This window comes from Rhinolophus hipposideros (assembly GCF_964194185.1).
Source record: "Rhinolophus hipposideros genome assembly, chromosome: 6".
In the NCBI taxonomy this organism is placed as follows: domain Eukaryota; kingdom Metazoa; phylum Chordata; class Mammalia; order Chiroptera; family Rhinolophidae; genus Rhinolophus; species Rhinolophus hipposideros.
Genome location: NC_138052.1, coordinates 63,064,347 through 63,078,565, shown reverse-complemented (window position 1 = coordinate 63,078,565; position 14,219 = coordinate 63,064,347). Strand labels below are relative to the sequence as shown.

Genomic DNA, 14,219 nt, shown 5'->3' with positions numbered 1-14,219 from the left:
AACAAAGATGCATTCATTTTTGGATATGTTCCAGATCATAAAACTGTTACATATAAATAGGATTAATGAAAACCCCTACGTTGAGCCTACTATGAAAAACTCTAGAGTCAGGGTTTATAAAGGTGATAGACATTTAGAGGAAGCAAACAAAAGGATTTAAAAATGCATCTTCTAAAACGTCTCAAGAATTACAATAAACATCAGCTTTTAATGTGAACATACTAAGTTATACTTAAATGCTGTAGGAATACACAGGAAATTTAAGTAATAAAAAGCATTTATATCTACAGTAGAGCAAAGCTAAGGAATGATTTTAATGGTAGGATTTAGGGCTGACTTTTTAGTTTCTATAGTCAAGTAATATTGGAATTAATTTTCCCGCTTAGATCAACACTTTAGAACATAAATGTGACCATGTCATCATGTCTGCTGAAAGTCCCCCAATGGTTGCCCATCACATCTCATTTCCAATGAGAGGATCTTTGGAGATGGGAATTTCTTTCTGTGAGTGAAATACATATGTGCGTATTTTAAAATCATAGAATACTTGTGATAGGGGATGAAGACACTACCTGAGTTACATAATTTATAGTGAAAAATGAAATTATCACAGAATAACCTTGTTTAATATGAAATCTCCCTAAATTCTTGATCAAGGCACTTTGAAATTGTTACTGCCCTTACATTTTCATAGAGTATTAACAAGGACACATAGCTTGCCTCAGTTACATTTTGCAATGGAAAATAGTATAGTCTGTGGTCAAGAGGAATATACAGGAAATTGGCTTTGGAACCAAACTGCCCGGGTGCGATTTCTGCTTCCATACACCTAAAGCTCTGTGACCCCAGGGAACTTACAAGACCAACATAAATCTATAGAGGCAATCAATAATAGTGCCTACGTCATAGATTTTACGAGGATTAAAAGTCTCAACATGCTTTGCACTGATGGCTGACCCACAGTAAGTCACCGTAAGTACTAGTAATTATTACCTGTTATCCTAAATGCGATGCTGTTCAAATTTTGATGTTGCTAGGTTTCTACTGATGGTGTATTGTGCATACCTTACTGCTAGAGCTGACTGAAATTGTTGACAATGAAGCAAAAGTAGAAATCTACAGAAAACCACAGGATTTTCTATGTTAGCAAACTGGACTGCTGGGGTAAAGCCGTAGCACCTGGGTTTAGGCCCACATTTTTGACGACTGATCACTGTATACTCGGTTCTAGTTTGCACATCGCTAAGCTTCCTGTGATAGGGGGCTGACAAAGGAACTCCAAGGACTTCGAAGGTCTTTGGGTACAGGCAAGAGGCATGGATGGGACATCCTTTTCATTTTAAATCATTGCCAATTTGAGGTATGTATAGTAATTTCAAACCTGTGATTAAGATTTTTAAGGGATTAACTGTCAGGGTTTACTATCCTAGGTCAGAGTGAATTAGAATGGTACATCTTCCTAAAGCCAATTCTACTCCCATCTCTAAAGAAAAGTTTAGTGAGAACTGGTAAATACTATGTTTTAAAAAATTAAAACAGGTATTACGGAATAAAACAATTTACATGGATTTTTATGGTAAAAAACAAATCTCAGAGTTCATGTGTATGAAGTTATCACATTGGGCTACCCACCCATATCTTCTGCCCAACTGCCCAGCACTCACTGATGCTCTTTAAAACCAAAAAGCACTAGGTAAACCAAAGTTTTAACCCATTAAAAACTTTTGCAGCAGATCCCAAATTCTTAACACAAAATTCTAAGCCTCACAATCGCACTAAATAAGAATTTTTGCAAAGCAAAAACTACAAAACTCAATATACAAACAGAGCAGCGGCCCTCTATCCAGAGTCCCTAAGTACCAGGAAAATACACTAATATGAGTAAGTAGACCATTACAAGGCCCAACATGGAAGGGATACTAATAAACAGCAGTGCTGATTCTGTGGCAGACATACATGGTGCGTGTAAAATAAAACTGCACAACAGTGACAAAATAAAAATTAAAACTTCTCAACTTTTTATTTCTTAGCTAAAAACATAGCAAATTAGTCTTCTTCTTTGTTTCTCCTTAAGGTGAAAAAGCAGAAAGTCATACTCTAAATTCTGTTGTAATAGCACATTTTAGTTGAAATACTTCACAAATACATACATAGAAAGTTAAACTCTTCTTCTCCTCAAAACCATTCTCTAAAGTTTCTCTTTAAGGTAAAAAAAAGAGAGACATTAAGGCAGGAGCTTTTATTGGTATGATTAGAGGGGGTTAATAATATTGGTCACCACAGAATTTTAAAATCACTTGTCCTGTCATTTCCTGAAGGGATGTCAATAAAGTTTCATTGTGCAGAAAATGTAACATTCATTCATCTCAACTCAAAAATAGAAACAATATTTAGTTCATTTCTTTAATTATACATTTTGTGTATAGAACTGGCCCACAGATGCATGTATTAGAAGTTGAATGTAAAACAATAAATGGGTAAAGCTGCATTATATTGAAAAAAAAGAAGTTTGGACTTAAACTTTTTTAAAAATACTTCTGAATGAAAATAAAACTAGAATGGCAAATGTCAATAATATTAAAAGATTTGGTAATGAATGTATCAGTGATAGGAAGATCTGAAAATGAAAACCCATTTTATGAGCAACTTTGATATAATTTTTAAACACCTGATTTTCAGCCCAAAATTAATTATTATAGGAAAGGATGAGAAAGAAAGAACATTTAGAATTAATAGTTTGAGTTTTTCAATTAAGGTCTTTAATTTTGAGTGACTGTGAGAACAATAGACATTGGATGGAATTCAATTGCTAATTTATACCATGATTTTTATACATCATTAATCTCATTTAATGGAAGAAAGTCAAGATGTAAGTTTTATGCTACCCCCTCAAAGGACAATTTGTAATTGCCCCTCAGTGAAGATTCATGAGAAACATACAAAAACAATGAAAACTACTAATTCTAACCTAAAAAGTTTAAGAGGCTAAAAATATGTATTTTAATTTGTATTTTTACAATGGAACAGTCCAAATAAGAGTAGTTATACTTTCATAGTTAATGCTAATATTTCAGCATCATTCTAATTACAATAAATATAATGTGAAAGCAACTCTCTTAAAAGTTCATGTTCTCACCTATATAAACTTGTGGGCAGAAAAGCTACCTAGACAAATTTAAATTTTGAGAAGAAACCAGGACATTTTATAGAGTAACAATATTTAAGTTTTAACATTCATAAGTCAACAAAGGTTTTTTAAAAAAAATCAATGCATTTCAAGAACAACAATATACATTTCCTTCCTAAGTAAGAAATAAAAGTCCCAGAATTGTACAATGGAGACCGGTACTGAGGACAATGTACACAATAGAGTAATAAACAGACAAATGAAGACCCTTGTGCTGAAGCCGCTCAGAGATCCAAACATCTAAAATAAAAACAAGGCAAGTAGCTATTTTGCATGGTATGTGCTGGAAAAAGCTAATTTGTAAAGAAAAAAAAAGTTTAGAAACATTTGTTTAGAACTTTAATAACATTTTGCTTATTTAAAATCTTTTTTACTTATATATTTAACCATTGGCTTTTAAAAATAAATTCTTAACCCCAAAGGAATTTCTTTTAAAAAGCCACTGGTGCAACATTTATTTTTAGTCACATTTCTCCTATACTTTCTTTCAAAGGTTCCAGGGTAATGTTTTATTTTTAGACCTACTCTATAATTCTAACTTCTCACTTTACTGGTCTTTAAAAACTGTGGTATATAACTGTTTATTAGAAAAATACAATTAACTGGTTTTAATAAACACTGATGGGACAGTCTGCCAAATAACTTATAGCTATTATTAACTACTGCCAACTATGCTTTTCATTAAAAATGAACAACCAACAAAGGTTGTCCCAACAAAACATAAAAAGGACCAACCTCATCAATAAAGCAGGGGAAAAACCTGTAAATATGTTAACTGAGAAAGCGAGGTGCTAAGAAACCGGGAAAAGGGGGTTGGGTGGAGTGGGAGTTTGCCCCTGATAACCTTTACGATTACTTTCCAGCTCAATTATGTGATTCTAATAAATTACAAGATTATGGTGAATGAAAGAACACCTAAGATCTAGAAAAGTTGAACTATGTATTAAAAAGAAATCCTTCAACTGTTTACAGAATATGAATTAAAATTATAATTCAGGGTTCCAAGTGAAATTGCTGGGCAGAGGAAACTTTTATTATATAAACAAAACCCACCAGAAATGTAATATGAAAACAGAAATTTAAAACTATTTCAGGTAAGAATTTTTCCTGTCAAAAGCTAAGCTTTCCATGGTGCGGCTGGATGGCTCAGTTGGTTAGAGCACAAGAGCTCTGAACAACAGGGTTGCCCGTTCGATTCGCACAGAGGCCAGTGATGGTGTGCCCTCAACTAGATTGAAGACAACGAGCTGCCGCTGAGCTTCCGGAGGGGCAGCCAGATGGCTCAGTTGGTTAGAGCGAAAGCTCTCAAAAACAAGGTTACAGGTTCTAAACCCTAACTGGACTTGGAGCTGAGCTGCGCCCTCCACAACTAGATTAAAGGACAACTGCATGGAGCTGATGGGCCCTGGAGAAGCACACTGTTCCAATATTCCCCAATACAATTTATTTAAAAAAAAAAAAAAAAAGCTAAGCTTTCCAGACAGATAATTTCAATCATCTGAGGTCCTAGGGCTGAAAGTATTTCAGCAGGTAAATACTTAATGGGGAAAAAAAATCATTTTTTTTTTAATAATGCAGTGCCCAGAAGAATCATGTCCTCAGTAAAATCTGGCTTAAAAATAAGTATTGTTCTTACCATTGAGATTTTAACTAAAATATTTCCGAATTGGTAAATGAGATTTAGAGTTTAAAATGTAGTTAACAGTATTACGAGATCCACTGCCAGAATTTGTCATTTCATTACTGTTTCCCATGAGCCTCCACCCTGGACTGCTTATAGCATTCATCATAGTACTTGGCATCAAGAATCGTAATTTGTATATTTTTTAATTTAACCAATACCAAACAGTTCTCAATAAGAGTTTTGTAATTTATGCAAAAAATATCACAGATACAACCAAAAAAGCAATGCATCTAAGTGCTAATTAGTATCCTATTCATTTTCATTAAAGGTTAATGGATTAGGAAGCCATTATAAAAGTTTTAATCAATTAGGCTTTACACATTTTGCATATCTTTAAAAAAATCTCTATAGCCACAACTTATAAAAATTACTAAAGTGGAGTTACAATCTACAAAACAGAAATGGTAAACTTAGTCAACCTTAAAAAATTTCCTTCCTTAACTTTGGTGGAAGAGGAGGCTATGGTGGTGGCGGTGGCAGCAGAGGTAGTTACGGAGGAGGTGATGGTGGATATAATGGATTTGGAGGTGATGGTGGCAACTATGGCGTTGGTCCTGGCTATAGCAGTAGAGGAGGCTATGGTGGAGGAGGAGGGCCAGGCTATGGAAACCAAGGAGGCGGTGGATATGGCGGCGGCGGTGGTGGAGGAGGATATGACGGTTACAATGAAGGGAATTTTGGCGGTAACTATGGTGGTGGTGGGAACTACAATGATTTTGGAAATTATAGTGGACAACAACAATCAAATTATGGACCCATGAAGGGGGGCAGTTTTGGTGGAAGAAGCTCGGGCAGTCCCTATGGTGGTGGTTATGGATCTGGTGGTGGAAGTGGTGGATATGGTAGCAGAAGGTTCTAAAAACTCAGCAGAAAAGGGCTACAGTTCTTAGCAGGAGAGAGAGCGAGGAGTTGTCAGGAAAGCTGCAGGTTACTTTGAGACAGTCGTCCCAAATGCATTAGAGGAACTGTAAAAATCTGCCACAGAAGGAACGATGATCCATAGTCAGAAAAGTTACTGCAGCTTAAACAGGAAACCCTTCTTGTTCAGGACTGTCATAGCCACAGTTTGCAAAAAGTGCAGCTATTGATTAATGCAATGTAGTGTCAATTAGATGTACATTCCTGAGGTCTTTTATCTGTTGTAGCTTTGTCTTTTTCTTTTTCTTTTCATTACATCAGGTATATTGCCCTGTAAATTGTGGTAGTGGTACCAGGAATAAAAAATTAAGGAATTTTTAACTTTTCAAAAAAAAAAAAAAAAAAAAATTTCCTTCCTTTCATATGCTCACAAAATATAAACAGAGGACATTTTAAGACCATAGTAACAGAATCACTTCATTAAATAAAGATTTATGATTTACTTAACATCTTCTGTTTGAAAAATATGTATCTTTTCTATTACTTCTTAAGAAATTAAGGACTCTGAGAAACATCAAGTTTTGCCAGCTCTGTTTTATGTTGGATAGATTTTGCCCTAGGATGCCCTTACAGTAGTTTTAAAAAACAGAAGTCCAGACTAAGACAGTATAATTTCTGAATTTCAAGTCATGTACATTTATGGTATTCACATTAATAAACTACTCATGGGGTAGGTAGCGGGAGGGAGAGAGGGATCAAGGAATCTCTCCTAGCACAATTTAATCCCTTCCATTTCTAAGCGGTGTAAGAAACAAACATTTTAACTGTACTACAATTTAAAATAAAAGTGGTTGAACTTGATTAAACTTGAATGTCTGTGCACATATAACATTGTTCTTGAACTCCATGACAGAAACTGGACTAAGTTTTAAGGTAGAGTCTATATTCTGAATAAATCTAAGTGAAAATCGGAGTGATGTGCCATGATGCATAACAAACTGCATCGCTATCGTCTGGTTTTGGTTTCATTACACTATGTAAATATTACATTTAATATAAAATGGTGAAGAAATTGAGCAGAAATCACATTACTCTTTTTTAAATGCAGTCTAGCATTTTCAAGACCACTAAGAAAAATATCAAAATGTTTACAAATGAACAGTAAAGCAATTCTGAAAATTAAAATTCCATAAAGTAGACTGCTCAAGCTGATAAGTACACTATTTATTTTAAGTTGAATACTGAAAACTGTTTTACAGTCAACTTCCACATGAAATCTGATGTTCTTGCTTTTCCCTTTTGTGGAGTTACCCATTATTGTTCCTCTCTTACCCTGACAGTGCTGGTAGTGAATGGGAGTGACAACAGAAACCACAAATCGTTCAAGTTAAACTGAACAAGTATGTTATATTTTATAAATTCTGGGGCAGCACAATCGTTAGAAGTTCTTTTATGACTAAACTTGGAATAGGAATAGATCAATGAACCATTTATGCATAACATACTATGTGGAAAGAACTGCTGCTCATTTTCTGAATATGGATGGGTGGATGGATGGATGGAAAGATAAGACATATTATAAATAGATATACACATAAACATATACAACACGTACTATATATATGTATGTATGTGTGTGTGTATATATATATATATACACACACACACACACACACAATCATGCTACAGACTGACATATCAGCCTGTGGTTCTTTCCACATACATACATGCCTATGAAACTCTATACTGTCCGAGCAAGATCACTAAGCTCTTTGAGTCACCTTGCTCTGTACTTCAAATGGGTTAAACACACCACCACGACCAAAAAAAACCCCCAATGCATCTCTAAAAGCAAGTGATCATAAACTGTTACATACTGAATATACCTCAACACAAATTCTTTATTTACAAGTCCCAAAAGAACTTTATGAAAAGAAATCCCACAGATAATTACAAATTCCTATAAACAGTATTTCCTCTTCAAATAATTTTAAAACTTCTACAATATATTTGGGATGTCTTCTCTGGATATGAATGGCAGCTTTCATTAAACAGAAAAATTTTAAATACTGTAGTTGACCTATACAGTGCATGGAGCCTTGTTATAATTCGGACCATGCTGTGGAAATATACTAAGTTCCTTCTGAAAATGAAATTTCTCAAAAATAGCTAAGGTAAATTTCTATATTATAGTTATTCCACTCAATATAAATTTTGAGATTGACAGTTCTATGGAAGTAATATTATGATATTCTTTATTTGATTAGCACTGTTTTTCTTACTCTAGATAACAACAGGTAAAACAACAGTTACGTAGTCAATAACAACATTGATATTGTTCCTCAGAAAGCAGGAAAAACCTGCCAATAGGGGAATGTTTGTTTTTTAAGTTGTCAAATAGAAAAACAACAAAAAAAATTAGGAGAAAAGTCTTTATTCAGATATTCCTAGTACAACCAATAGAAAAACATTCTGCCCCCAAAAACCCCACCAACGCTGTACTGCATTAAAAAAAAAAAAAAAAAAAATCAAAGGAAGACTTTTTGAGTATTTCTGGTTTCTCTAGCAACTTCAGAATTACTTAAAAATATAAAGCATTTTAATAGCATCTTCATAAAGGATTTTTTTTAAGTTAAAATTCCAACTATCTGTTGTACTTAAAATGCTGGAGTTGCTTTCATTAAAAAACAAAAAACAAAAACAAAAACCTTAAAAAAAAAACCCAATAAAATCAGCTTAAAATAAATTTATTGTACAATACAAAAAGCAGGCATACTGGAAAATAAAAGGTACATTATTAAATATACAAAGCAAATGAAACCTAAATAACACAAATGTTTTCATCCAAACAGGAAGATTTAAATGCACATTTATGCTAAAAATAAAAGTATTTCAGGAAGGATATGCATTTCAAATGAAATGTTAATGATGAATAAAAAGAAAAACAAATATGCTAATTTCTAAATGCTTGAATATCAAGAATCAGTAATGGCATGAAACATTAAATCCAACAATACTGGGTAACTTTTCAAGAACTGTATTTGAAAAGGTATTTAAAAAACCGAAGGAATCAAAATAATGTCCTTAAATCCGGCAAAGATTTTCCTTTTTTTTTTTTTTTAAAGTAAGGTTTGAGGGCCTATTCACAGTATCTTCCCTCCTTCCATTTATACCTTCCTACAAAAATTCCTGGATGCTCATTCTTAACAAGATTCTATAAACATAATGGCTTAGGTAACTCTACTGATAAGTGTGCATTTCAGCCTTAGCAACATAATAAAAGTGCCTCAAATTAACAAAATAATTTTGAAATCTATATATATATGGACACAATATGCAACAAATTGTCGTTTTATAAAGTAAAAGTAACCTATAAATGAAATAGTAAAATGTAACAATATAGAGCATATGGGAGCCTTTTTTGCAAAGTATCAATTAAGGTATTCAGTTCCTCAAACCACAAATGGTTCTGGTGAAACTAATAAAAATGGTACTGTTCAAAGGTATAGCAGAGGTAAGGCCTTCAGACACAGCACTCTCCTGTAAAAGGCCAAACCAGAAGCATCCAATTAGGATATGCATCGTACATTAGAAACATTCAAGTTAACTGTAAAAATCCTTGGTAAAACATCTAACGCATAACATATAATTATTTAAATATATAAGTTTTAATACTTAATGTTAGCCGAAAAGGCTTTTGACCAACACCTTTGGGAGGAAACTTCTTTTCCTAATATCATAGATCCCAAACTGCAGACAGCATATGATCAGGATTTTCTATATTTATATTTGCAAATATAGTATCTAAATGATCCAGTGAGATCTTTTTTGCTACACTATGGTATTTACTTTTACTGACTTTACCCTACCATATATATGCCATGACACTAAGAAACTATCAAGTTCTCCTTCTAGACCCCACCCTTATCCCTCCAAAATTTACAAGTTTAAAAATAAAGTTAAAACAAACAAACAAACAAACAAAAAAACACCTGGAAGCTGTGAGGAACTATGGGGAGAACCAGAGAGGTATATGGAGGAAGGAAGAAGTGTGAATAGGTCCTACAGTGTTTTACAATCACTTTGCCAAGACAGACTTTAAATATTGCAAATTATGTGAAATCAGTTTGTGTAGAACGTATAGTCCTCTTATAAACAACTTTTGATTCTCAATATTGCATTTTTATAACCGAACAAAAGGATTCAGATCTAACAGATATTTTAATAGCATACTTACTACCTTCGGACTGAATTCATTTCCTAAATACTCTAAAAGAGTTCAAATAGAACAAACTTTATGAGATGTTATTATAATTCATCATAAAAGATTCATTAGCATTTGTGAAATTATTAGAATAAAATTATTAAAAGCTAAAAACCAAGATTCATCATTTGTACTTAAATATAACAGAAAAAGTTACGTGGATAATAAGAAAATAAAATTGTTCATGTAAACATTTCACTTGAAGACACTATTGCCACTTCTGAGTAACCATTATAGCTTTTGAACAGTGAAACATGTCATTATCTTACATCTGAAACTCTTTGGCTGGAATGTTGTAACATAAGACACTCCAATACATGACAATTCTAACAGAACATAGGAGTTGCAAAGTAAAAAAAGACATGACTTATCTAAAGTATCTGATAAAATTTTAAATGAATTTTTAAAAATTTAAAGCCAATCTATCACTACAGAAATGGCATAAAATGTAAATTTAAGCTAATTTTATAATCTACTGCTATATTAAATAATTTAGGATTATTTTGCCTTTTTAAAAGTTTTGCATTTAGCATAGAAATACTTTCTATTGCCACTACACACAGACATCATGTCAGTTTTAAAACTGGAAAAGAAAAAACAAAATATAATGAAACTTACAAGTTCAATGTGTGGGTTTTAGAACCAAGAAATTATAAATTTCTGTTACTATTTTAAATGGGATTATCTGACTTTACGGTTAAAATTTTAATTACACCAAGATAAACTTTAAAGAAATTTTTCCTTTTTGCGTTTAAAATAAAGCAAATTTGCTTTATTTACTAACACTTTTTAAAAAACTGACAAATCCACTTTTTAATCTATTGATTTTACACAAAGATTAAAAGAAAAAAAAAGCTTTATGGCTCTAGCATCCAAGGTTGAGAACACACAAAACTCAAATAAATATTTATAGTATGCAAAAAAGCTAAAAGATGTTGGAAAGATTAAATGAAGAACCTTCTGAAACTAGAACCCATTTCTTTAGCTTTTCTCTCCCAGACTTTCCATTCTATACACTACAGTTGTAGAGATGTCCTCATTTGACTCAGGTGACACTTTTTTCCATACTGTCTCTTTTAAAGCAAGTTCTTGTTGGAGACTTTCATAGTCCAATGGTCCAAAGGAATGCTAGTTGTTCAAGCAACATACATAATTTATTAGTGCACGTGAGTGAAGAAAGGTCCAAGCTATAAAACGGTATTTTTCAATGAATGTTATTAAAGCGTTAACATTTTCACCCACCACCATTTGATGTTTCGCAACATGTTACACATGTTGACTCCCCTGGAAGTTTCTATTCTGTTGGCTTTGCGTAATTCTCATACATTATTAGAAGTTACTTTGATTAGAACTAATAATATGAAATTTTACTTAGTTTATGTATTAAAAATATTTTTTCTACTAATAAGTGCTTCATATAAGCTTCAAGTCTAATTATATAATTTTACTATAAACATTTTCCATATAGGATGCAAAGGAATTTAATTAAAACTCAAAATAAGTCCCTTTGTCCAGTGAACAACTATGAAGACAAAAAAAAATCTTGTTCCTGACTATGATACTAGCTCTAAAATAGTAGTATGTATGTGTAACAAATAACATGAAGCCAAGCATACTAATAAGAAAATATTACTTTAATATGAGTATCAGGAATACTACCTTAAACCCTTTTTATAAAAAAATATTTCATCTCCACTGGCTTATAAATCTTATTATGAAGCTTTATAAGGTCTCTCACTAATAACATAATTCCTTTCTCTTTTACATACCCATCCACATCAAAATAAATTTCAATTCAAGATTATAACTGACAAATATTAAGAGTAAAAATAGACTTTCTTTATAGCATGTAGCACTTTCCAATTATCTTCTTTTAACAGAATCAATTCTTTAAGATATTGCTTAAATAGCAAAAAAGTGGAGAGGAGGGAGAACCCTACTGCTAGGTTAACCAATTTTGATTTAAATAAAACAACGTTTTATATCTACGCACTACTGGTCCAGGATCCAGGATGAAAATTTCAACAATTTGTTTACACTCATTCATCATCAGCAAAGATAGGAGGTCATTAACAATTAAACTAAATTTTATTCAAATCAGTGAATCTCATTTTATCTCTCTTAAAAAAAAATTACATAATAATCTAAAGAATTTCACTTACCCTTTGATCACCACCTTCTCTTCGAGGATCAAGTTTTTTTGCAAAGTGTCTTAAGTTATCATAGTTATGGAAATTACACAGAGAAACAAGATCCTGTAAATAAACAGAACAGGTATTAGAAATTGGTTGTTTTTTAATAATTTAACAAACTATATTAACACGTCCAACTTAATTAGTATCTCATTCAAAGCACCATTGCATGTTAATAAAGCAGTACAATGCATCAAGAGGACTGATATTAAAATAAGAAGCTACAGATACAAATTTTGAAATTTTGAGATCACTGCTTACTAACATGACTGCAGGACTCAGCCACTCAAAATTGTTTAACTTTCATTTCCTATAAAATGGACATTATAGTAACATGCCACATGAAAGAATTCTTTCAAATATTCATTAAAAAAACACAAAAACATAGATAAATATTCTGGTTACAATTTTTATAATCTATAAGCAACCCAATGTTTTTCTCGAGTTTTATAGAATATAAAAACTGAAAAATCAGAATTTTAATTAAAGTCTGCAGAAAAAAATTACAGTACTCAATGCAGACTCTGGAAAGTATTAAATGTAAATAAACCAGAAGTTGAAATATTAGCAAGAGTTGGGTAACAACAAAAAATACTGGTCAAGAGTAGTAACAATTTTAACTAAAGAGTTTATTTTCTAAAAAAAAAAAAAACTTTTAAAGGTAGTTTATATTCATTCAATCATGCAGATTAAAGATGATACAATAAACTATAATCTTAATTTACATTGAGCTTCAAATTACTTCTCCAAATTTAATCTCTTTTGCTGGGGCTTTAGGAAACTGAAAGCTAATTAAAACCATGAAAATTAAAATATAAGCATCAAACACATGTAATTTTCTGTGAGAATAATGAGAGCTGTCTTGTAGAGGTAATCTGAAGTCCTCTGTGAATACTTCCATGGCTACCTTGTATCTGGCAGACAGGCAGGCAGAGTGCCAGCAATCAATGAACTATGAAAATGAGTAATAAAAGTAGAATCATTGGATGGCTCAACTTATATGATCATTACTTTCATTAAGAAAACATGCTTACATGACAGAAGTGAATTCCCTTAACACTGTTGCCCATCTTGTCCAGAGGGGGAGACCAGCACATCATGCCCATGACATTGGGGACAACTAAAAGAATGCCCCCAGCAACTCCAGATTTTGCAGGAAGACCAACCTGAAAATAATTTGAAAAAGGGGACATCTGTGTTAACATTTTAAAATAAAAAAAATTATCTCTAACAATAAAGTAATTGGTTAAAAAATTATGGTATATATCTATACAGTAGAATCCCAACATTAAAAAAGTTGTGGTAAGTATGTATCAACATGATTATAATACAGCAAACAAAAAACAGTTATGAAACAGTTGGGATATACTGAAATATAAAAAAAGTTTTGTAAGATATACTCTAAGGAATTAAAATAGATTATATCTAATCATGGGGCTATGTTTTTATTTTATTCTTTTTGACTATTTTCCTAATTGTTCTATAATAAATGTATATTACTTTTAAATAAAAAAAATTATTTTCAAAAACTATTTTATGACTAAAAAACTATGAGAAATGTCTTCTTACTAGAATTTCTGTGGTATGCTGTTAGACAAATTCTGTGGTCAGATGGTAATTCAAATTAATCCTCTTCAAAACATTTAAGTTTATATTATACAAAATTTGACAATTATTACAAAAGACAAAATTAATATAATTTTAACATAATCAGAATGATATTCACTAGTGGCTTATAACATTCAGACATCGAGTATCTCTTGCTAGAAAAAGGACAGTGGAAAGCATAAGCAAAATCTCCACTGTAAGAAACGGCATAGGATAAATGACCCAGTTTTTTCAAACAAAAATAGGAAAAAAAAGAAAAAAAGCGAGAGGTCAAGGTAGGAAACTACAGATTAAAGGAGAAAAATAAAGGGAGTTACAACCAATCGTAATGTATGGCCCTTATTTGCATCCCAAGTCAAACAAACTGTAGAATAATAATTTGTAAGACAATCCAGAAAATCTGAACATTGACTAAGTATTTTGATG

At 32.0% G+C, this 14,219-nt stretch overlaps 1 protein-coding gene across 2 annotated transcripts in view; it reads right to left on the bottom strand.

Moving 5' to 3' along the window:
- The window catches only part of GLS (glutaminase), a 76,114-nt gene that overhangs the window by 20,239 nt on the left and 41,656 nt on the right, over window positions 1-14,219 (bottom strand). Inside the window, exons 13-15 of one of the 2 annotated variants that reach the window (XM_081051965.1) lie at window positions 13,220-13,351; window positions 12,156-12,248; window positions 8,150-11,121 (exon numbers count right to left, since the gene is read on the bottom strand). In XM_081051965.1, coding sequence (XP_080908091.1) covers window positions 10,975-11,121; window positions 12,156-12,248; window positions 13,220-13,351 — 372 coding nt within the window. In that variant the 3' untranslated portion in view covers window positions 8,150-10,974. Of the gene's footprint in view, window positions 1-8,149; window positions 11,122-12,155; window positions 12,249-13,219; window positions 13,352-14,219 lie in introns of those variants that run through there. The other variant, XM_081051964.1, reaches the window with a different exon arrangement.